The 25879-nt window shown below is 38.1% G+C and overlaps 1 protein-coding gene across 1 annotated transcript in view; it reads right to left on the bottom strand.

The window, feature by feature from the left end:
* Positions 1–2251: 2251 nt before the first annotated feature.
* Egfl6 (EGF like domain multiple 6) overlaps positions 2252–25879 on the bottom strand; it is a 59555-nt gene continuing 35927 nt past the window's right edge. Inside the window, exons 7-12 of the mRNA XM_047536730.1 lie at positions 25326–25448; positions 17370–17696; positions 16267–16344; positions 10898–10999; positions 8087–8352; positions 2252–2804 (exon numbers count right to left, since the gene is read on the bottom strand). Coding sequence (XP_047392686.1) covers positions 2694–2804; positions 8087–8352; positions 10898–10999; positions 16267–16344; positions 17370–17696; positions 25326–25448 — 1007 coding nt within the window. The 3' untranslated portion in view covers positions 2252–2693. The remainder of the gene's footprint in view (positions 2805–8086; positions 8353–10897; positions 11000–16266; positions 16345–17369; positions 17697–25325; positions 25449–25879) is intronic.

Below are 25879 nucleotides of genomic sequence, written 5' to 3'. Positions count from 1 at the left end.
TAAATAAGTAGTCCCATCCTCCACATTAAAAAAGAATACTTATTTATATACATGTACAGAAACCCCAAAGTCCGTGACACCTTTCTATTCCCTAACCAGACAGAATGAAGCTGCATGCACACAGTACCAGGATACTTTGAATGGAGAAAGAATACAGGTATTTGGCATTTGTGATCATGGTCTGAAGGAGTGAAAGAGAAACATGGTTGAATTAATTTAGATGTTGGCCCAGTCTAAGACCTAGAGGGATTCAGATTGGTCACAGGTGTTTTTAAAAAAATCTCACTTAAAACCACTGGGCTGAGATTAATTCACCAACATACAATAAAAGCCAGTTTTTAACATAGAAATGTGTTGAGCCACTACAGGTACCCTTCATTTTTTCTAGGAGAGAAGTACTCACTACTTTGGACTGCCAGTCTGATAGCATTCCATCTTCTGTAAGAACTTAGTTCACTCAAAAGGATGCTGTATAGTCATTAGTCAATTTACTTTTTCAGGTTTCTAAGACACTTTAAATATTCTGAAAAGCAAGAGCTTTTGGCTTAAAAACAACACACTGTTGGTGCAGAGTATCAATCATAACATGTTCCAAAACTCCAATAGTTCTCCCTCAAAATGTGGAACAATTTTATTTCATGTTTGTTTATTTTGCAGGAGTTAAATTGCCTAACTGCTATCTTATGGTTTGATAGAAGCAGTCCTAGAAAAATAAGTTCCAGAAAGTACTAACTGCTTTCACTCAGACAAGGTGACCTGTGGCAAGAGTGAGAATGTTATTTGTAATGTTGTGGATCAATAAGGAGCCAACATTTCTATCCAGTGTTTCTAACTCATCCTCTTATCTAACAGAGTCCAAAAAGCTAAGAGTTTAATGTTGGGTGTGTTCATGGAGGTGGGGTGAATCTCTGTGAATGTCTTGTGTTTTTGCCCATCTTCTGTACAAAGGCAGTGACCACTTTTGTTCCATACTGTCTTTTCAAGGATATTTGTATAGTGAACAGCCTGGGAGAATACAGTGCCTTTTTTTTTTTTTTTTTGGAGGGCAGATTTGGTCCCTGGTTCTTGGCCAAGACAAGTGCAAAGTTTGAACAAGTTTTCATGAGCCCTTTCATAAGATTGGGATTTTCCTAAACCCAAGTTTACTCAGGGTTACTCAGCTTTGACGCAAGCCCACTGTGTATAATAGTATCCAGTAGGATCTACCTCTTCATTGCCTCATTCCTGTGACACTTGGCTCAGTACCTTCATTGCTTTAAATGGCAGCAGGCACATATCTGGGACCCTTCTATTTGGGAAACAAATCGGACCTGTTTCTGATTCAGAATCTTTGGCAGTATATGACTGCTTCTTCACTTATCATGGAGTTACATTCCTAAAAAAATCATATGTTTAAAAAAATCATAAGTAGAAAATGCATTTACTATATTTCATCTACTGAACACCACAGCTTAGCCTAGCCTACCTAAAATGTGCTCAGAATACTTACATTAACCCATAGTAGGGCAAAATCATCTAACACCAATTCTAATTTATAATAGTCAAATCTCTCATGTACAGACATAGATGCGTATTTTGTAGATATGATAGGAAATGAAAACACAAAGCACAATATCTAAAAGCCACTGGCAACATGGCACACTATAGAGATTGGGTTGTTTTCTCTTGTGATCAATGGTGCTGACTGGGAGCTGTGGCTCATTGCCACTGCCCAGTATCACAAAAGTATCCTACTGTCTATCTACAGCCTGAGAAAAATTCAAAATTTGAAGGGCAGTTTCTACAGAATGCATATTGCTTTCATACCATTATAAAACTGAAAAAACTTGAACCATTGTAAGTTGGGGATGGCGTAATGGTGTCTACAAGGAATATAGCCAGGATTCATTACCACATAAAGCTATTTTTGAATTTGGAAGAAAGGAAACAGAAAAGAAAGCATCAGTATTTTTTTTTTCAGTCCTACTGCCTGATAATTTAATTTCAGGTACTTCTCTGAGGCCTTGAGTTCAATAATTTGCATTATAGTTATGGGGCCTAATGAAGTAGTCATCTTTTCCCATAATACTAAATAATTTTAAGAATTTTAAAGAGCAAAAGGGATTTCCATAGAGAAAAGAATAAAAACTACATTTTTCAGAAAAGCAATCATACACACAAGTAAACATAATCAACGACATATTTTCTTACTTAGAAAAATTTAAACCATGACGCAAGTTGATTATTTGGACACTATTACAAAGAATTTAAACATGCAAGCTTGACTATGAAGGATCAGTCTGAGCCATTTTGGCAAAGTTTGTGTTTAATATCATAGTTCCCATAAGCATCATAGAAGTCAAACATTTCTCTGTTCTTTGTGGTCATTGGGATTCTAGAAATGTTGTATAGAGAAGTTCATTAACTCACATAGAAAAATCAGATATGCTGGGTCAGAGATGAACTGGCATTTCCACATTTTATAATATAATGTGGAAAAATTCCGAAATGAAGACGACACAGTTGGTACTATATTCAAAGCAAACATTGGCACATCGGATACAAAAAAAGCATCTTACAATAATATTTTGTTGGTACATTACAATATTCCAGCTTGTGTTTCTAAAATGGGATGTGTCCTACAATGTAGTATCAAAAACCAGAGACCTGATATAAAAAGCCAAATATAAAGATATAAAAGACAATAGTGACATTCAACCTTCTGCAGATAAAAGACCATCTGGACATAGGCCTGAAACGAGCAAGACGCTGTCCACAGCAATTTCGCCAGTTTTGCCCTTGCCACGTTCTGCTTCAAAAATGACCTAATAATGGAGAAGGAACAAAACATTATTTCAAAATATTCAAAACAATGATATAATCAAGTTATTTAACAGTTATTAACCAGGACTAAACTTGTGTTCCTATTACATAGTAAAATATAAAAAGGATGCTGGGAAGCACTATAAAGCTGAGAGGGGCAAGGTTTAAGAGGAAATTTCAGAATTCCCATTTAAAGAAAATAAGTGAAAATAAAAAGAATTAGTTTCTTTATAAAAAATCCATTTAAAAGGAACTTGATATTCCCATGCATCTAATAACAGAACTATTTGGCTGAAAGGTCTGTAATCCCAGTGACTTTGGAGGATGAGGCAGGAGAATTGCAAGTTTGAGGCCAGATTCAGCAACTTAGCAAGGCCCCAAGCAACTTAGTAAGATCCTGTCTCAAAATAAAAAAAAAATTTTTAAAAGAAAGAGCTGGGGAAGTGGCTCAGTGGTAAAGCACCCTGGGCTCAATTCCCAGTAACCCCCACCTCCCCTCAAAAAAAAAAAAAAAAAAAAGAAAAAGAAAAAAATTCTTTATGCACTTGTAAATAGTCTGAAATATCATTTTTCTAATGTATTGAAACATGTTTCATAATATGGTACAATCATTTTTACTTAAGAAATTTATTAATAATCAAAAGAGAAACTTCTCTTTATTTTAGAAATTTCCAATGTATAGAGAACAGAGGATGAATACTAAAAAAATTATCTTTATATTGAATGCAAAATAACAGGGAACTCATTTAACAAAATTAAGGACACACAGTGACTGTTTTATATTCACTCACTCATGTAAACACATTTTTAAATAAACATGATTAGAATAAATATTTGCTGAATGAATATTTATAAGTTTCTTTAATATTGTAATGCTTTTTAAAATAGTTTGCATTGATTTTTATAACCAGAAATTATTAAAAACTCAATAATTATGAAAATAATGCTAGCTCTAATTTATGGAGAACCTATTCATTATAATTCACTCTAAAGAGGAATATATCTCCCTCACTTCCCATATGTCTCCCAGAAAGAGGGGAATAGGCTTAGTGGGATACTTCTCAGTATCAGAATTATGCAGATTTAGAGGACAGAAAGATGATTCTGATTCAAAGATGATTAGGGTTACCCTGCATCAAAAGCTTTAGAGAGAAAAGAATATTTAATTTGGAACATGTTATTCTTCTTTAAAATGACACACACATATATTATGGAATGCAACAACAGACTAAATTTGTCCAGAGTGGGTATGACTAAATTAAAATATGTATTCATGTGGGAAGGAAAATGCAAAATATGAAAATGCTCATGTTATTGTGATGTGATTAATCAATCTTTACTTTTTTCAATAAAGTAATTCCCTTTGTCTTTTCTAAACATCTAAAATTAAATTCAGATTTACAGAAAACTGGCATTTCAAAAAACGATCCTTTAAGCATCATGCTCACGAGAATGCAAATAGTCACCTTACCAACAGTATCTTCTTTTTTGCTTTGTAAATAATCATGAAATGGTTTTCAAGGTGACAGAGATGAAGCAACTTTAAGCTTATTGCCATCACTGTATCCAGCTTTCCCAGGCTCTCCAAAGAGAAAAGAGGAGACCTCAGGGGGACAAATGGGAGTGATAAGAGCCTATGACTGCCACTTCTCAGACTGCTTGCTTTTGCTTTCAAGCTGGGTACATTTTCTTAAGAACTGTTGGAAACAAGCTATGACTAAGCATCCAGAGAAAGTACACTGGGTTTTGAAATTTTTTCTTCTTCTGTTTTCATCTCAGGAGGGAACTTCTTTTAGGAAGATATTCCCTTTGGGTAAATTTATTTAATTATTTATTTATTTTTGGTACCTGGGGTTGAACTCAGGGGCACTCGCCACTGAACCACACCCCCAGCCCTATTTTGTATTTTATTTAGAGACAAGGTCTCACTGAATTGCTTAATGCCTTGCTTTTGCTGAGGCTGCCTTTGAACTCATGATCGGCCTGCCTCAACCTCCCAAGCCACTTGGATTACAGGCATGCGCCACTGCACCTGGCATCCCTTTGGATAAATTTAAAAAAGTAAAGGTGGGCCAAAAAGCAGATGGCTCACAGCAGCGGCAGTGGGCAGGATAATGAGGGTGAGTATATCTGCATCTTGGGATATGGAGATTTTCCATCGTGAAACCCCTGACTGATATCCCCTGGGTAACTAGAAATGTCAGAATAATTATTGGCATAGTAATTTGTGTTTGCTTTTCACTGTATTTTTGCCTACCCTGGTCCAAAAACACTTAGGCAGGCTTTTAATGTTCTCTTCCTGATGTTTGTTTTCCACAAGTTTACCCTTCTATTTCCTCTTTTTTATCAGTCTGGGAAATTGAACCCAGGGCCTCATACAACACCAGATTTTAAAATTTTGAGACAGGGTCTCACTAAGTTGCTCAGGCTGGCCTGGAACTTACAATTCTCCTGCCTCAGTCTCCCAAGCTGTGTGCCATGATGCCCAGCTAAGCTTAATCTCCTTGAGAAGTTTATATTAGTAGAAGGTGGAGGGCTAAAAGGAGAAGCAGTGAAGGGGAGAAGTAAAGATTCTCCAGAACTAGGAAGGCACACCATTGCTTTTCCCTAGCAGAACTCTGAGTGAAAGATGGATGCTTGATGTTCCTAGTGTTCATAGTGACAAAACTCTGACCTCAGTAAAGGGTTCTGTATATCAGCCTGGAACAGAAGTTGAAGCAATGAATGGCTCAAGGAGTCACATGGATGCAGAAAATGTAGGTACCCATGGCTTCCACAATGAAATCAAGATGTCTGGGGCACTTTTAGCCTTCAGGAAGCACAGCCCACCCTGAGGAAGGGACTCCCTTGTGAACAAATACCTGAGATGGAACTTCTTGCTAGCCTAACAAGATTGGGCTTTGGATTCAGATAAAATTTTATTTAAGGAAGCAATGCAACTTATCTTGTATGCTCAAGATTATGGAATAAAAGTCACCATATGTTACAAATATCCATAGCCAATATGGCAATGCTAATGCATTGGAATTACATGCTTTAGACAGGATTCTTTGGCTTCTCCAACGTCAGTATCCCCCACTAAGGTTTCCCATGGAACTGAAAAATGCAGGACATAGGTGTTAATGTGTGAGCATTCCTCTCAAACGAGCACTGTTGTGTTATAGTGTGATAGCTGGCCAGGTTCTTTGGAAGCATGTTTTCAATGTTGTGCATTAAAAATCACTGTTTTGATGGTGAATCTACCTCAAGTTACCATGGTATATAACAAATAATCCCCAGCACATGAATTCGGTCAACAAGGAGGTCATTATGAATATTGTGCAGAGGCATATTTCAACTCTCCAACAGGGTATGTCATCCCCATATAACATGGCTCAGTGCCACAGTCCCCGAAACATGCTACAAACACAATGATATAAACATATGGATTGGATTTATATTGATTCAAATGTACTGTGATGAGAATAAACTTGTATTATTGTGTATGTCAGTTATGAACAAGTACTGGCTGCTTTTCCTTCAGAGGGGAAGAGTGATTAGGGAATTCATTAACTAGGGACCAATGTACACTTTCATTATAGTCACATCTTATAAGGCATTTTAAAATAAGATATTCTGTTTTAATTAAAATGTGACAAGTAAATGAAAAGATGTTAAATTTAATGTTTGACACTAGAGATAGGCTCTGTGGTCTGATGCATATTGCTAAGAAATATGACTTTACTTACATCAATAATCTTTCACAAGCAAAGTATTAATTAAATTTCAATGTATGGATCTACTAATTGTTCTTCTTTTGATCAACTCTTTATGTACCTTCTAGTTGGCACTCTGTCTTATCTTTGTCCTTTTCACATTGACCAAACTTTTCCCCAGGCCCCACATAGCTCCCTCCAGGATTTCTCTCCTTATTTCTCTTTGATACTTCCCTATAAGGAAACAACTCCTGCAAAGACTACTAGCCACCCCTTGATGATCCGACTCAATAAAGTCTTCATCATTTTTATCCTATTTGTTTTTTTTGTTTCATTTCATTAACCAACTTCCTCTTAAAACTCTATTTCCTTTTCCTTTATTAAATCCACTACATAGTGAAGAATCAACTCAGCAGGTCAGGGTGGTCCAGATGCTGCACATTCTTAAGAAAATTTGGCCCATAGCTGGCTCCTGGGAGATAATTTCTAAGACCTTGGAATATCCTATTGGATTAAGTTTTCTTTTTTTGGTACTGGAGACTAAATCTAGGGGCACTTTACCACTGAACTACACTGCCAGTCATTTTTTAAATTTTTGTTTTGAGATAGGGTTTGCTGAGTTGCTTAGGGCCTTGCTAAGTTGTTGATGCTGGCTTTGAACTTGCAATTCTCCCACCTCAGCCCACCAAGTTGATAGGATTACAGGTGTGTGCTACTGTACCTGGCTTATCCTACCTGATTAAGAGTACCTTTGTTTACCTGGGATCTTGGACCAAGTCAGATGGTTTATACTAACAATGTGATTTATGGTGGGGGCCTTGGGTTACATGGTAGCAAGTGAGACTAGAGACTAGATAACTAAGGTCAGCTATGCTGTGGTCACATGGGCAGACCAACACATAAAAAAAAAAACAAAACTTGGACACCAAAACTTGGGTGAACTTCCCTGGTAGGCAGTACTTTGGGAGTATTGTCACACATGATTACCAGGAGAATTAAGAGCTTCTTATATGACTCTACTGGGAGAGGAAAACTACAAGATTGTGCCTGGGCCCTCCTGGATTCTGTACTATGTGCTCTTTCCCTTTGCTTATTTTAATATATGTAAGCTGTAATTGTCACTAGAACACCTTTTATGAGTTCCATGAGAACTTTTAAGGAATCATTGAAACTGAGGGCAGTCTTGGGGACCCCTGACAATAGCCACTCTCTCAATTCAATTAAAACAACATTTAACAAGTCATTTTCTGGCTTCCATCTGCTGTGCTAAGTTCTGCACATAGAATGGATGAGAAGGACAACTCTGATACATTAAGGAATGCATAGCCTAGATGGGGAGGAAGCAGGCAAGGGGAATCTGACACTAACAGTTCATTGTCACAGAATGTGATATCATTCACAAACATCCTCATTAGGCGTGCTGATTAATTGCCTTGTTTGTTTGGTTCCAGAATGTAAGCTTTCCAAATGGAGGGGAAATTCTTATTCATCTTTGTATCCCCAGTGCCTCAGTACTTTAATAAGCATTTCGTTTATTGAATCATTGAAAAAGATTGTAAATATCCAGCTTAATCATTTTTTCCACTTACACTTTTGGTAGTATCAATCCCTTGATACAACTGAATTTTTCCTGTCTTCCACCTTTCATCCTCACTCTTGGTCTCTTCCCATGCCAGGACATTGTTACTATTTTTCACGAACACTCGAAGTTTCCCTACTTTGTCTCCAGCCAGTCGATAATCAAAGAGCAAGCAGAAGTTGTTTTGGGGCTGCAGGTCTGGGAGGAGAAGTTTCAACCGACCAATGTCCTTCCTGTGACCTACCAATGCTGGAACTGCCATATAATAGCCAACAGCTTTAAGAGAAGAAGAGGGAAAAAAGGCACAGTTAATGAGGTCATTGTAAAGGATTTGGCTATGATAATTAGCTATGAAAATGAATAAAAGTATGCTATAGGGAAGGCTGATATCCTTTTCAAAAATAGGAACAAATTTTTCATGCTAAAATAGATTTTAGCGATTACGCAATTGATATCCTTTGCTATACCATGAAGAAAATTGAGGGTCAGAGCAACTGAGAGATTTGTCTACAATCACAAAACTTGATAGTAGCCGATATGGGAGAAGATTCTAATTAAATGGTCCTTTAGCACTGCAGGCAATTTATAGTTAATAAAGAACTTGTGCTTCCGAACTTCATTTCCACCTTGGTTGTTTGAATCTTGGAATGCATTTCCCCATCAAATCAATGACATGTATGATGGCCAAATCCTTAGGTAGGTCCATAGAGTGGTGTTTAATTCACAACATATATGACTTTGTCCTGATGGTTTCATGAAGCTCAACTACCATGTGTAACATATCACTCTGAGCTCTGATTTAGGATGACAGGGGTCCATCTCTTTCTATGCCTTCAAATATTCTAACTATCTTTTAAGCTGTGGTAGTTGACTTGTTCATCTCCAATTTTCTGTTGTGTCTCTGATGGATTTGGGCAAAAACTCTTGCAGTGTGGGGGTCTAAAGAAATGTGATGAGAAGGAGGAAGGCACTGGAGAAGGGATAGAATCTTCTGTTAGTGGAATTCTTGGAAACATTTTAAGGACCCAGGCATGTCTTAGTTTTCATTGAATCCAGAGACTGTCAGGTCCTCTTTGTTGGCTAGTAGGGTTGCCAGGTTCAGCAAACAAAAACACAGGATACTGAGTTAAGTTTGAATTTCAAATAAACCATATATCCAAGACATACTAAAAAGTATTCATTGCCTATCTGAAATTTAGGCATCCTAGACTTCATCTAGTAACTTTATCAGTTACACCCTTTCTTCTATGTTCCATTGTGGCAGGCTTCCTCTTCTATCCCAGCTAAAGCTTACTTTGAACTGTCCTTGAGTGTCTGTCCATCCAATAATATGGGTTCAGCCCATGTTTCTTTTCTATATTTAGCTCTATAGGGAAAGACAAGTCTGCCTAGTGATGCAGAAGCTGAGAACCCTGGGGTCATTTGTAAATTGGGTATTTGTTTTTTTTTTTTTTTTTTTTTTTTTTTTTTTTGGGTGCCGGGGATTGAACCCAGGGCCTTGTGCTTACAAGGCAAGCACTCTACCGACTGAGCTATCTCCCCAGCCCCTAAATTGGGTATTTGTAAAGAGGAGACTTCCCATTGATGGAAAACTCAACATAAGACATTGCTGCCTGAGCTGTCAAGATCCTGAAATAACGGATGGACTCCCAAAGTGAGATAACTCTGGTAGAAATATATAGATGACATGATGGAATAAAGGAGAAATTCAAGTTAGTTACCAACAACATAGTTTCTCCAAATATGTATTGTTGTTGGTCTGGTCCTGTGCCTACCCTGAATCTTTAGTGATAGTTCCACTTGCACAACTGTTCTAAAAAAATTCTTGGGCTGGGGTTATGGCTCAGTGGTAGAGCACTTGCCTAGTATGTGTGAGGCTCTGGGTTCAATTCTCAGCACCACATATAAATAAATGAATAAAATAAAGGTCTACCGACCTCTAAAAAATTTTTAAAAATTAAAAAAATTCTTATCAGTGGATATCCAAGTTTTCTGACTGTACGTGAGGGCTTGAAAAGAAAGATCTCAGGGAGGAATTTGACCCAAGGTAGGATCTACAAGGATCTTTTAACTGAAGCCTGAGCCTGTACATCCCCAAATAAATAATTTGACTGGGAAGCAACTGGAGTCCATGAGGTATAATGGTTGTCCCTAGTTATATAGACAGGCTTCAGGAGACAGAGGTTCAATGGGAAAGCTAGGGCTTATCAATAGTGTTGGAGTAGGCAGTGGAAGGGGCAGGAAATCCACAGCTTGGAGCTGAGGTCGAGCAAAATTCAAGGGCAAGTGGTCAGAAAGAAATCCTCAAACAACAGAATGGAAAGCTCATTCCAGGAGTTCAGGTTGTTAATTTGATACTCATCAGGGTATTGATGCTTTGGGCAGCTGCTCTAATAAAACTCCAGGTTTAGACAGAGGTCATATTTCCTTTTGAGATGAATTTCCCCAAAAAACATAAAACAAAACTACAGAGCATCATGGTTGGAAAATGGAGAAAGGAACAACATCTTTCTGCCTTTTCCCCAATACTCTTAAACTTTACATGAATCCCATCATTTTCTCTCTCAGAAGCAGGAGGGTAAATATAAAAGAAAATTTCTGGAGCACCCTTTGTGAAAGCAGGTGAGTAGAAGAGGGATTAGAGAGAACACATACTGGTTCAAGTTAATCATCCATCAGAAGAGAACTCAGAAGGTCTAAAGGTTTCCAAAGGTGACAAAACTCTGACCTAAGGAGTGACAGGAATACTAACCCTCCATCATTGGAGAGCCTTCTTTACTTTTGCCCTATTGCAGAACATGAAAGAATCAAATCTAAATACCATTATCTCGATCAGCAGGATTCCAGTCAAAATCATCTTCTCTATCTTGTTTCCAGTCACAGACCCCATGATCAAAGCTGCAGTCAACTGAGACATTTAAATCTGCAAAAAGCACATTTCACAAACATTAATAACATTAGAAAGATAGCTAATATTTAGAGCTTTGAAAGCTCTATTTTCAGTTGCATAGAGTATAGATCATGGCAACTTAAATGCCCTTAGGGATGATATCTAACCAGACACCCTGTTTTGAGTTAAGTCTGTGATGTCATTCTTTACAAATTCTGCTGATCTTAAAAAACAATTACAAAACTAAAAAATCTATTAAAAATAATTAATGTGCAAGAATCCCATGAGCAAAGCAATGCAGGGAATATAACCAATTGTTCATTAAATTCAGGCCAGAAAATAAATTCTCTTCTACAGAAATAAACAAGTGAAGAGCTTGCTAGAACTTTATCGATGATTTGTGGAATAGTAAGTTTCTTGTAGTGCATGATTTACTAACATTCTTTTAGTAACAAGTATATAAATCATGTTTTTTATTTGCTATATTTTATGATGTTTTCTCATCTTGGGGGATCTTGAAGACCTAGGGAGCAACTTCCCCCTTCAGAGTTAGCTAATTCCAAGGTAGTAAACACTTTATTTGGGAGCATGCTTTTCATATGCAAGCCAACCATGCACTTTATCTAATTCTCATACACTATTATGATTTGGATCTGAAATGTCCCCTATGTACTGAAGGTTTGGTCTCCAGGCTGTGGTGGTATTGGGAGGTAGTGCAACTTTTAGGGGGTGGAGCCCAGTGGAAAGAAATGAGGTCACTGGGGTTATGCCCTTGAACAGGATATTAGGATTCTAGGCCCTTTCTGTCTCTTTCTTTCTGCTTCCTGGCTGCCATGAGGTAAATGGTTTGCTCCACCATGTGCTCCCTGCCATGATGTTCTGCCTTATCAAAACAATGGGGCCAAGTGAGTATGGATCAAGACCTCTGAAGCTGTGAGTCAAAATTAATTTTCCTCCTTATAAGTTGATTATCTCAGGTATTTTGTCATAGCAATAGAAAGATGACTAACACACATACCAAACCAATATTTCCCCTGTCTTAAATCATTTCAGGGCCAGACAACAGACAGGGACAGCCCCTGTACCCCAAAGCACTCTACAATTATTCACACTAGCCAATCCTAAGCAGTTTTGCCTGCTTTGTCCTGCCTTTCTTTCCACAGAAACCACAATAGGGCCATGGCCTAGGTTTTCCCCTTGCTCCTGCTTCATCCCCCTGACCCTAATATGCTGTTTCCCTGTGGCCCTGTGTGGCATGGTATGCCCCTTCTCTTGGGAACGGAAAGTAATAAATCCTTCTTTAAATGGCATTGTCCTCTTCATGTTGTCACTCAGTCACTTCCATCACTTAAAATTCCACAGGTACAAATGAGACATTAAGTGACAAAACCATCATTTCTTTACTTCATGATTCCAACATTCCAGTTAGACATTTGCCAGTGGTATGGTAGATCAAATAAGCTGACACACTGCTGGTTTCTAAATTGTTTCTGGGTTTTTTATGATAGAATGACTGTCATGTTTAGAAGTGTCAGAGAAATCTAATAGTGGAGTCAGCTAGTATAGGTTTTGAACTAGTGCCTCTGGTTACTTTAATGTAGGTCAGAGGTCAGCAAACTAATATCCTGGCCTACTGCCTATTTCGGTAAAGTTTTATTGAAGCACACCTTACCCATTCATTTACATATCATCTATAGCTGCTGTTGAGCTACAAGGACAGAGTTGAGTAGTTGCTGCACAGACCATATGGCTCATAAAGCCTGAGCTATTTACAATCTGGCCCTTTCCAGAGAAAAGTTTGCTGACTCCTAATGTAGAAAACAAAAAATACCATTGTGAAACAGGGAGAAGACTGAGATACTTCTGATTGAAAGCTAAGCCTAGCTTTTGGCTCTGATTTGGGGGCTTTAGTTGTATGTGCTAAGGAATAAAGGAATGGAAAAGAAAGGAAATAAGTTCAAAAGCTGTTGATTCTTGACTTTCAATCTACCAAATATTTTCACAAACATTATACCATTTGATTTGATTGTCAAAAGTCTATCATCAGATCCATTTTTAGGCAAGTAAAACTGAGGATCATAAGTGATTTGTCCAAGTTCTGCAGACAATGAGTGCTAGAATTAGACTTGAATCCCAAAACAGACTGAAATCTATTCTGCATATATCCTAACTTAGTACAAGGACACTGCCCATTTTCTCACTTTCCTTTCTTCTTAACCCATTATTTTCCCCTGTCATCAAAGACAGTTTATTTCTCATCCCAATTTTAAAATAAAAAAATACCAAGTAATACTTGCTTCTTCCTCAATACTCTTTAATGAGTGCTATTACTAGTTTGAGAAATTGATGTTACCATTCCCACAAATAATGGGGCATCCGTTTTTCAGTTGGTTTATATGGTGACACATTTGTCCCCAACTCTCCATTCTTCTTCAACATGTGGGAAATGGGGCATGCAAACTGAGATTAGGGACCAGTGTATAGAAATCCATTCCATAAAGAGGTATAATTCAAGTCTTTGTTCTCATACTACTTCATTAGTTTAGCATTTCATGGTTTGCGAAGTGTTTTCAAATATATTCTCTGATTTAATTCACATCAACCTCAAAGCAGATGCTGTTGGTGCTGCATCAACATCTGTCAGTACTTATGTTCCCTTGCAGGCATATGGATTTCTACTGCATATACCCACAACTCTCTATGAAGGTGTTCTCTGGTGGAAGCATGCTTGGGCCAAGCTGGGATGTTAGAATGCTGGTGAGTTCCTTCCCTAGGGAGAGCTCTCAACCAGTGATGGACAGAAATTCATGGATAAATAGTTCTGTGTCTTTGTCTTTGGGTAGGACCAATAGGTGCTGGAAATGAATGCAGACTGAAGTCAGATGAGTCCAGGAGCTATTCAGTTCTGCAGAAGGGCTGAGAGGCATGGAGGTCCAGTCACCACAGTGGTGCCCTCCCCTACTTTCATGGCAGTGTAGGAGAGCCAGGGAATTAGCACCCTCTTGGAGCAGCCTTTAATTAATGTCAGAGGGATTTGGTGCCTGTATACCCCAGCTCCCTTATCCCTCCTCTAGGATAATTCTAAACCTTTTATTTCATACTATTTCCCAGATTTCCCTAATTAGATTGAGCTCCAGTTCCCCATGGTGCAAACTTGCCTGGTAACACACCATTTATTGGCTCCTTCTATCCCTTGTCTAATTTCCTCATGCTGCATTCACTGCTTCTTGGGATGCCTCCCCCATAAACCACTTGCACACAAATTCTTGTCTCAGTATTTCTTTTGAGAGAACCCAGCCTTAGATAGCACCTAAGAGAGGAGTATTTTTCTCATTCCATTTTCATGTATGAAATCAATGAGGAAAGCAAGTGTAAATGACAAGTCTAAGGCAAATATCAAGTGGAATAGTTGGGAATGAGTGCCTGAATCTTTTGATTGGGACTGAGCTCTCCTAGATGCTTTATTCAAAGACTGTCATATACCCCTGAACAAAAATTTTAACTTTCTGTGTTTCATTAAGGATCTTGAAAGAAAAAGTAAAATAAGAAACCTGGTCAGTTTGGGGATCTAACGAGGACTCAACTAATTCCTATAGGCACTTAGCAAGTGTGAAGCAGAGCTGGGGTAGAAACTGTGAGCACTGGGAGGGCTGTGCTATGAAACTCCTTTTTCCTAATCAGGAAAATGGGCAATAGGATGTCTAATGCAGAGAATTTTTTTTAAAGGGGGAAAACAAGATATATGTAGGAGCTGGGTCACGGGTTACTAGCCTTTGAAAAGTTTTTAGTAGAAGATTTTCAGATCAAATTTGAAGGATGGAACCAGAGAGGCACTTTCTTCATGGTGGAGACCATTCCATAAACCAAAAAGATAGAACTAAAGAATATACTTGCAGGGTAAACACAAAAGGGAATCTAATTAGCACAAGGTCAGCACTATCATCTACAGTAGTAAGTGAAAGAAAATTTGAAAAGAAAAGAGAGGACAAAGGCATTCATACTTAACACCAAGGGAAATCTGCATAGAGGTCTCAATTATAGCCACATATACTAGTTCTAAACAAACTGAAGAACTAGGCATCATGCCCAAGAAATTCAGATTATAAAGCTTTGGTAAACTGATCATAAAAATGGTACCAATTCTTATCTCTCCCTATATCTACACTCTAACACAGGCTGAGCATCCCTAATCTGAAATCCAAAATGCTCCAAAAAATCTGAAACTTTTTGAGTACTGACATGAATACATAAGTGGAAAATTCCACACCATAAAACTTATATGCACAAAATTGTTAAAAATATTATATAAAATAACCTCCAGGCTAAGTGTATATGATATATATGAAACAAATGAATTTTGTGTTTAGATTTGAGTTCTATCCCCATGATGTCTCATTTATGTATATGCAAATATTCCACAAATCTGAAATTGGAAAGACTTCTGGTTCTAAGCATTTCAAACAAGAGATACTCAACCTGTATAACTTTGTAGCTCCTTTCCCAACCTTTAAGTCTAGGCTGGCCTTGTGACTTGCCTTGGCCAGTGGAAAATGGCAGAAGTGATACTGTGCCAGTTCTGGGCCTAGACCTCAAAAGACCTGTTTGCCTCTGGTCTGTTTCTTGGAACTCTGCCACTGTCTTATGAGAACAACTTTGGATGAGACTGTTGAGGGATGAAAGGCCACATGGAACAGAGCTGAGCAAGTTCAGTTGTCCCAGATGAGGCCCCCGACATATGAGAGAGCACAGCTCAGATCATCAAAGTCAGAAAGCAGGTCCACAACTGACTCCAAGTGTGTGGTTGAGCCCACACAACCCAGCTCAGGTTGGTACACTGCCCAGATGATTCAGGTTCATAAGCAAAAATCAACATTTACTGCCATAAATCATTGAGAGTTTGTGGTGATTTGTTACACAGCATTATTGTGGCAATTGGTAATGGATTCAGGAACATTAGACCAGATTTTAGTACATGGCAATTTTCAGGTTGTATACCCTCAGGTGTTGGAGTAATTTTCTCCCACCTTCACTTTTGCAGTCTGCCTCAATTCTATCTTCCCAGTGTCAGATGGGAAGGAAGAGAGAAGAAAATAACCATACCATATTATAATTATTGGTACTAATCATGCAAGGACCTACTATTTTAATATCAGTACTGTGTATCATGATCTAATGATTTTTCACTCAGGGGTTTATGAATGAAGCAGTGATTCCAAATCAATCACCTCATTCTATGAATAAATGAAAAAGACATGGGACAATGGTGAGAAAGCATATATTTGGGAAAAAGCATTATTTACCTTTTTGTTCCAGTTTGGAATTTGGCACTTTTTGGATAAGAACCAGACCAAAATCACCTGCTTCGTTCACCTTAGGGACTGATAAAGGACACTTGGTTAGTGAAGGAAAAAACCCTCAAATCCCACATGGTCAGAAGGCAAGGATCAAATCACTGAACAAAGAAGGTTTTATTATGCATTCTAATCACAGAACATATTAAGTCAGTGTCTGCCATTTCCAAATCATTCACATTGATTCCAGTTTCCTTATTTAGAGCATCTTTTTGCAGAGGTTCTTTTAGGTGAACTAAGCATCTACATTCCTGAAACATCCTTTCTCACCAGGTTTTGGAAACACTTCCTTGAGTTTTTCACTATTAAAGGAGATAATGTCAATGCTGTGGTATTTCTTGGATAGGTGGGCCTGTGTCTACTTACCCTTTGATTAATTCAACCTGACATTTGTATATTTGACCACCAATCATAGAGTCAAGAATAGATAAGGCAAAATATAGAGGGAGCGACAAATGTCCAATGAGAAGGAAATAGTCTCAGTGTAGGGATCCAGGCTGGGTTAATATAGAAGCTGTCTTGGAAGTGCTGAGACTTGTAGTGGGGTTCTGCACAGCAACTGGTGAAAAGAGCGATATGGTGGTCACCGAGCTCATGCAGAAACCTTAATCTCTACTTTAGCATCCCCCCTATGATTTTCTGTTTTGCCCTTTAAAAGTATAACCACACAACTTTGAAGTTCCCATTTCATAGAGTGGATCAGTGGAAAGTATCTTTAAGAAGTAAAAAGGTAGAGTTTGATGGAACCATGTGGTGAAGGTCTCTCTGATTTGGGAGGAAGGCCTTATGGAGATTTTGGCAGCTAGACAACTGTGCTTGCAGGACAAGCAGCTTCCTGGGCTGCTAGTGGGAAGAGAAGGTCTGCCCCAAACAGGGAATGCCAAGGTAAGGAAACAGCACTTACCATGCTCATTTCCCAGCAGACTTGGTTTGGTGTCTGTGCAAGGTGAACCTGACTTCTTAGGACTTAAGACCCATCCCATTTTACTGAAGTTGTGAAACTGTCTATTCTTCTTTCATAAAATGTATAAAATAACAAAAGCGATACTCACAAAACACATCTCCTCGAAGGCTTTGCTCCTGCTCCACATCATTCTTCACGACTTTCTCTTCTCTTTTCTCTTCTCCAAGCCCTTCTTTCATTCTCTCCTCATTCCTTTTTTTCCCTCTACTAGAGTTCCCATTCCTGGAAACAGTCTCTTCATAGCTGAAGGGCTGTAAGTTAACCTTAGGGTGGAGAGTCCCAGTGGGTCCTGGGGTGACATTTTTAATTTTTACCTTCTTTTTCATGCTGTTTTTGTGGGCAAGTAACTTCTTAATTCTGTCTTTGATGGTCCCAGGCACTCTGAGGACTTCTCTTACAGAATTTTCAGGGATAACTAAAATAAACAACAACAGGTAAGAAGTTGCAAACTGGTTGATAATTAGATCACTCATGAATAATGGAACATTTTGGAAGGATTAAAACATAGTAAGTGAATGCATACAGAAGCAACCCATTTGAGTCTCTAACATGTGAGATTTTAGGATGATGCCTGAAGGAGTTCCAATGTTATGACACACTTCATTTTGCTTCAGGAACTACTTTAATGAAATATTTGGTACTACCCAGTTGGACTACAGATCCCAAAGTGAGGATTTTCTAGGTTCCTCTAATATTTTTGCTTTCATGCTGGAATTCCTCAATCCCATTACTGTCCAAGTAGCCATAGAGATTTTTCCAAATTTGATGTTCAAAGACTACAACGATAGCATTAGGTTGAAACATACAAATTGCCAATAATGGACCATTTGTGTCTTACAAACATGATTTGCAGTTCAGTGTCCATACTTAATTTTCTTTCCCCTTTCTTTCTCCCCTTTTGTTCATTTCAACTCAACCACTATCTAAAGCTGAATGATTTTGTTTATTAAATAGCTCTAGAGAGGCTTCTATATTTACTAATTTACATCCATTTTCTATTTCTCACCACAAACTTAAATTGCAAATTACAAATCTGACTATAATGCACCAATAAAAAATAAAATAAATTAAAGCCATATTAATTAAAAATATATATCTCTAGATTGATTCCTCCTATCCTTCAGTTTGATCCACTGGGGGGAAAATGATGACACCAGGGAAAAGGTGTTAGTGTAGAAGAACTCAAGAGATAGGAAAAGACCAGTTAGTCCAACAGTCTCATTTTGTAGATGGAGCAACTTGGCAATGCTAAGTGACTTGACCAAGGTCATTCAGCTATCTTGGGGAAGAGCTAGGATTTGAGGGTAAAGCGTATGAATGACTCTTTTTTCCAGTCATATTTCCATGGCAGGGTTATTCCTGCTTTAAGGTTAAGGGTTACTTTTCTCTAGACTGGTTCAAATTCCTGGAGATCTATGATCCAAAGATACATGTCCCTTTTCCAGAGGTATACTGAGGATAATTAAAATATCCAACTGCTGTAAAACGTAATTTATTTCTTAAAAATTGAAAACACTAATCTTTAAAATCAAAGATATTGTCCTGTTATAAAATATCTAGGTAAGTGCTAGTCTAACACTTAGCAAGAAAGACTGCAATAACACCTGAGTCAATTCACTCAATTCTATTACTTAGAGATAGTGTACAGGGAAATGAGAAAGAAGTAGACATCAATTTTGATGCCAAAATGAATATGATAAAAATAAACCAGATTTGGATTTTATTAGAATATTTTTCTTGGCAATTTTTAAATCTCTTCTGCTTTGTTCCTTCTTCATTACTTGACTAATTCAATCTATACCACAGTAGCAGAAAAATAAACAAGGAGAAGTTCACAATATTTTGAGTAATCAAAAGGGGGAATAAAATGCTTTGCAAATATATATGCTTTTAATTATTACATTGCTTTTACTTTGACATCAATCTGAGACTACTAGGACAAAAGTGTAGTATTTCTTTCAATGAAATATTCTAGTTATTTATCATTGTGACAGCTTGTACTTATAGGTATGAAACAAACTAGTACTAATACCAGTGATATGTCATTACTCATTTTCCTGACCTTCCCACGGTCTGTTTCAGCTCCTTTGCCAGAGGTCTTGATTTTAACGTGCTGATCATATATACACCTTCCTCTGGAGGCCCCACTGTGCAATTCTGTCCACAGCTCTCTGAATCTTTTCTCAGTACCCAGGATGAAAAATTAACAGGAAACACCAATTGCCTGTAAATTTCCTTTGTGCAATCAGTAACATAAAACTAAGGACCTTTAATAAATAACGGGGAGAGGAGAGGGTTTCAACACACATTGGGCAAACCTAAACATCTGTTTTCAGTTTTTGCTTTGAAGTTTCAAATTTTCCTACTGAAAAGAAAAAATCGAAACATCATAACCTTTATAATGCCAACAATTTCATTCCCTTAGTGTGTAAAGAGAAAGTTGAGCAAAGATAAAAATGCAGTAAAAAGATAAGCACATACATAAGTTTAACTAGATTTGCTTTTATGTAGGTACTGCTGTTTCAAATTTAACATAATTGATGATTGTTTTCTCTTAAGCATTTCTTGATTACTGTATTATCTTTATGAGAATATACAAATGTGAGAGGAAGTTGCAGCAAGAGAGTCTTTGGCACATTTGGGGCACTCAGACATAAAAATAGGGAATTTCAAAGTTTTTAGGTTCATGGGCCAGTCTTTTGTAGATACAGTTGACAATGTCTCCTGGGAAGGATTAGAAATTTCTCTAAAATCCGTTTTGTCAAAAACTTCCACCTGAAAAACTTAGCTCTAATCTCTTATCTTTGGGATAGGACTATAAATAGAAGATTACTTTTAGGTGAGAATATCTGACCCAGAAAGAATATGACTTTGACATTCATTCACTTATACTTAGTTCATCAGATGGCCCCATAACATGTGACAGGAGAAACATTCCACCAAATGAGTTTTGGACACAGTCCTGGAAGGAGATGCTTAACCATGGATGAGGATGTACTGTACCATGGGACTCAGGAAGCAGGAAGGGCTAAGACAGAACAAAAACTTGTCCAGGGCAGTTTGTTGGGGAAGGGACCAGAAGACCTTCTTCACAAAGGATTAGCCACCACACACTATGAACTCATCTGTCCTGTGCTTAAGTCCCGTTTCCTGGGCTTTACTCCTCCCATCTTCTAACCATATGTTCTTAAACTAATATCAAACTTCTCTTAGCCTCAGTCTCCCCATTTACAAATGGGAGATAAGAAGACAATTTTGTAAGGTTTAAATGAGTGAATACAGGTCAATCACTAAGATTAACCCCTAACACAAACTCAGCATGGGTATGCTATTATTTTTAAAATTCACCACCAGAAGGTTTAAAATCTTTTACTGAGTTAAAAACAAAAATTCCCAGACCCTGCCTTCAAATTTCTGATATTTATCCTTGTAATTGAATAAAAAAAAATTGGAACAACTTGGTTGTCCCAAAACTTGTCTTGAGTAAGCTGTGTATAAATTGAATAAGAAATTGTTTTTCAATGGGAATGATTGTTAGATTTTGGTAAAGAAACCTTTGGCACTATTACTCCTACTACTAGCACATGATTATTGAGCATTTAATATATTCTAGGCTGAAGCTCAGCCCTTTAGATGGAGATTTGTTTATTCTGTATGTATTACTTTATTTCATTATCAAATCAACCTTAAGGGTCAGATGCTATCATTCCTATTTTGTGGATGTGGAAACTGAGGTATTTAAATAATTTGCTCTCGGACCACAGGTAGTAAGCTAGGAAGCCAGGGATCTAATTAAGGTAATCTAATTCCAGAAGCTGCACTCCTGGTAACCTGATGGACATAGCTTTCTTTCATAAATTGACCTTTACTCCCCCAACTAAGTATTATCCATGTTTTCAATTTCTTAGAATGAAGTATAGCTGCTGTGAAGTCAAGACCAAAATATTTATCAGTGTTTTAATACTCACTTATATTCTTTTTTTTTTTTTGATACTGGGGATTGGACCAGGAGGGGCTTAACCACTTAGCTACATCCCCAGTCCTTTTTATTTTATATTTTGACACAGGGTCTCACTGAGTTGCTTAGGGCTTTGCTAAGTTGCTGAGGCTGGCTTTGAATTTGAGATCCTCCTGCTTCAGTCTCCTGAGCCGCTGGGATTACAGGCATGTGCCACCATACCCAACTTACTTATCTTAGTATAGTAAAAAATAAACATTTCTGCATTTAGGTGCTTCTTCCTTTGGGCCCAGATGGTGTACAAGGATAATCAACTAACTCTTCTTTGTTACTGTAGTGCAATGTCTGAATTTTTCAAAACAATGAACTCGTGATAAAAGTCACAATATTAAGAGCTGGTGGTGGGTAGCTCAGTGGTAGAACACTTGTTTAGCATGGCCAAGGCCCTGGGTTTCATCCTCAGCACTGATGAAAAGAAAAATAAAGGCTGCTACATTAATGCTCTGTATTATATAGTAGCAATTCATGCACATATAAATGTATTTTACAACTTGACATTATATAGTACTGGATGCACTTCTCTAATTTTTGTTTTTATAACTTTTCTATGCCCATAAGGGTGGATTTTTGGTTATCCTTCTCTAAGCAATGAGTGTTAAGACTTTGTTAAGATCAATTTTCAACAGAAACATAGCTGTTTGTTTTACAAAGAGAGAAAGTAAAATGAAAAGAGCTGGACAAATAATATAGTGAATGACCCCAAGATGACTTTCTTCTTTAAGTAAACATTCTAGGGAATGACTAAAGAAATAATTCAGCTCCACAATGGATAAACAACAAAATGCACATTTTTCAGATGTCAAATAGAATGGTGTGACAAATTTGAGGTTTCAAAGAATAAAGAAAATTTTGTTTTACCCCAAAATATATGTAAATGTGGATGGTCAAAGAAAAATGAAAGCTTTCTTCACATAAGAAATGTTTGCATTGATGTGGGATTTATAATTTCAAAGTGCTGAGTTACAATATAGAAAACATGGGCTGCAAACAGTTGTCCAGTTGCATGCTTAAAGCTATTGCCTTCCTTTGGACATGAGTAACACATTGTGGTTTCAAGGGGACCAAAGGATGATGAATATGACCCCAGGTTTATTCTGGGAAGTTCTTTCTAATCTCTTGATTCTCAGACCTGGAGATAGGGGAGTGGACATGTGGGAGTGAATTGCTCACTGTTTTCCTGAGGTTTCTATATTGTATGCACAGTATTTTTCATTTAACTTTACAGAATTTCAGAGTAGCTGGTTTCTAACAGCTGATTAAAATAGTACTAATAACAATAGTAACCACAGCTAACTTTATTGAGCATCTACTACTCTGTGCCCAGATGAACTAAGTTCTTATCTATATTACTTTATTTAAACCTCATAATGAACTTCTGAGAGAGGTACTTGTCTTAGTGTGGGTTCTCCAGGCAAAGGCTCAGACAGGGTTTGGGTGTAGATGGTTTATTTGGGGGGTGATTTCAGAAGACAGAAATGGGGGGGAAAGGGACAGTGAGATATTAAGCAAGGAAAAACAAAATATGGTGTCTTGATGGGCAGGTAATCACGGTAGGTAATGGGGTTCAGTCCCATTACCCAGTTTGCACTGGGGATGTCTGAGGGTCAGTGTAGAAGACACCTTAGAATTGTTCTACCTTGTGAAGGGGAAAGTGGGTATTTATCCATAGACTCTTGTCCCCTGCTGGCTTGAGGGGGTCCCTAGGGGTATCGACTTTTCCTATTTATGGGTTGAATCTTCAGGGGACTGGGCAACCTTTTAGACAAACCCTTGAGGCCCCAGTGCAAAGAGAGTCCACTAGAGTTCCATGCTAGATATATGCATGGAACCGCCTATCCTGCCTCATTGGAGTTAGGAGCTCCAAGGGACTGTGGTCTGGCTCAATACTAGCACCTACCTCACCTTGGACAAGAGAAACTGAGCTCAGAAAGTTTAAGAAACTTGCTACAAGTCACAGTCAGTGGGAGACAGAACTCATATTTAAATTCAGGCCTCCTCTACCTGGAATGTACATGTTCAAATTTTGATGGCATGAAAGAGTGTTAGATATGGGTCCCCAAACACTTATCAGTACGGATAGTTGATTTATTCCCTTTCATCTCTGGAAGCCTCCCAAGTTATGGCATCCTCCCCCAACCCATCAAGTACAACTCTCTTTCTCTCTCTCTCTCTCTAAATCATGTTTCAGAAGGACATCATTGGGTACTTCTACCTAGATGATAGAATCCATAGCATTGAGTTGGTGGCGATTGAATGGTCATTTAATCCCACCTTAGCCCAATGCAGGAATCTCTCCCAGAGCCCTTGGCCTGAAGACTTGTGGCAGTGGAATGCTCCTAGTCTTTGGAGTTTATTGTTCTACTTTTAGATACCTAACCGTCATTTTAAAGAATGTACTCTCTACCCACTGGTCTTAGTCTGCTCTGGGAAGCCACTTTTATTTTACATTTTATTTTTTGGTACCAGGGATTGAACTCAGGGGCACTCAATCACTGAACCACATCCCCAGCCCTATTTTCTATTTTATTTAGAGACAGGGTCTCACTTAGTGCCTCACTTTTGCTGAGGCTGACTTTGAACTTGCGATCCTTCTGCCTCAGCCTCCCAAGCTGCTGGGATTATAGGCATGTGCCACCGTGCCCAGCTTTCACATTTCCAGGCATAATTTACACTTTTCCAGACTAAATGCTGTCCAGTTCTTCTGCTAGTTCTTAGGAGAATTTGATTTCCAGACTAATTTTTCTTTAGTTATTTTCTTTCACACATACTCTTGTCCTGTGGCACTCAACCATAGCCCACTGGGGTACTATGGAACTCTTATGAGTGTGCCATGAAATATCCATCATGATAAATACAGTTTGTTATTGCATGACTGAATATCTGCATCATCCAGAGCATTGGCTAGATGGAGGCATGGGATGTGGTGCAGGTCAAAGGACAACTTGCATCCATACTTATTGGAAGATGCGAGAACCCCCTCGGGCAGTAAACATAACTACTTAAATATAAACCAGTGCTAGGAGGGACATGAGCAGAGGGATAAACCTGGCTAACTGTAAACACTGTAAAATACTATTTACCAGGGGAAGGGCTTCACTGTTATCATGGCTGACTTGCCTTGGCAGATATTCCAGGTGTTTGCCATGGTTTCTAGTTTTCTTCTCTTTCAGGGCACACAGCTCAATTATTATTTCTGTGTTCTTTGAAGTTAGACATTCACATGCTGAATTAAGAGGTGGTGCATGGTTGTCCATGCTTCTTTCCTGGTTGTGACAAATCCTAAGGCCTTGGATTGATGTCCTGGTACCATGAGATGGTGAGGCCTCTATCAGCTTGGGTCCCTAAGTGACTATATGGAGAAAAAAACTCCTGAAAACTCTCTTCAGATGTAATGCACATGAGAAATAAACATTATTGATGTAGTTGTTAATAGCAGCGACATTTTATAGTTGTACATCTGGCTTATAAATTTAAAGTTTTAACTCAATCATTAAAGAACTCAACAGTGGCAAGAACAATGGGGTTCTCTGCTATACAATCAAGAAAGTGAATCCAGGCTTGAGGATGGCAGATAAAGTGATGTCTGCTGCATTGTATGTTGTTTTGGTTGTATATTCTGGAAAAAACCCTGACTCACATTAAAGGATTGTTTGTTACTACAACATAACCTAGCCTACCCTGACAGATAAATTTGCTTGGTGTCTTTTTTCCTTACATATTACTTTCAGTATTTGAAAGTATGCTGTAACCAGAAAAGTATGATGTACCCTTACTGTTCTTTTAGTTTAGTGCCTACAATTTCATGAGTATTGGAAATATGGTCCAACTAACAAAGAAGACAAGGGCAAGGCATAATTACATTTAGACACCACACACACATACACACACATATACACACACACACACACACAGAGAGAGAGAGAGAGAGAGAGAGAGAGAGAGAGAGAGAGAGAGAGAGAGAAACAAAGGGAAGAAGATGTGGAGATAATGCTTTATTGGGAATAGCAAAAACACCATACTACTTACCAGAACACTGAAATCCATTGCCTTTATAACCTTGCTTGCATTTACACCTGAAGGATCCTTGGGTATTGAGGCAATTGGCATGGAGGCTGCACATACGGGTATTCATGGCACATTCATTTACATCTAAAAATGTGAACATTTCAGTGAACAACAGGGCTTGCTGAAAGACTACCCCTTACTTGAGCAAGTCCAAGGCCATCCACTGAACACCCCCAACAAACCAAGTATTGCCTGAGAACTGAGAAGTGTTGAAAACTGCAGGCGCATTGACTAAGAACCCTGACTTTGCCTGATACCTGCCTGGTATGTAGGGAGCCTGTCTGCAGCTCACCTCCCCCACAGCAATTTCACCTGCTACTCATGAATGCTAGTGAAATCTGTAAGATGTTTGGGTCTTTCCATTCACTTTCTCATTTGTCTAATTTAAAACTCAATAACAGATTAAGAAAATAAAATCTATATTTGGAAGGGCTTGAAAATCTTAACTAACAAAAGACAAGCTCTGCCAGAAACCATTGACATCATCTGAACTTATAGGCAGGGGCATTTGTTCA

Source organism: Sciurus carolinensis, chromosome X, assembly GCF_902686445.1.
Source record: "Sciurus carolinensis chromosome X, mSciCar1.2, whole genome shotgun sequence".
Lineage (NCBI taxonomy): Eukaryota > Metazoa > Chordata > Mammalia > Rodentia > Sciuridae > Sciurus > Sciurus carolinensis.
This window is presented reverse-complemented; position numbering and strand designations above follow the sequence as displayed.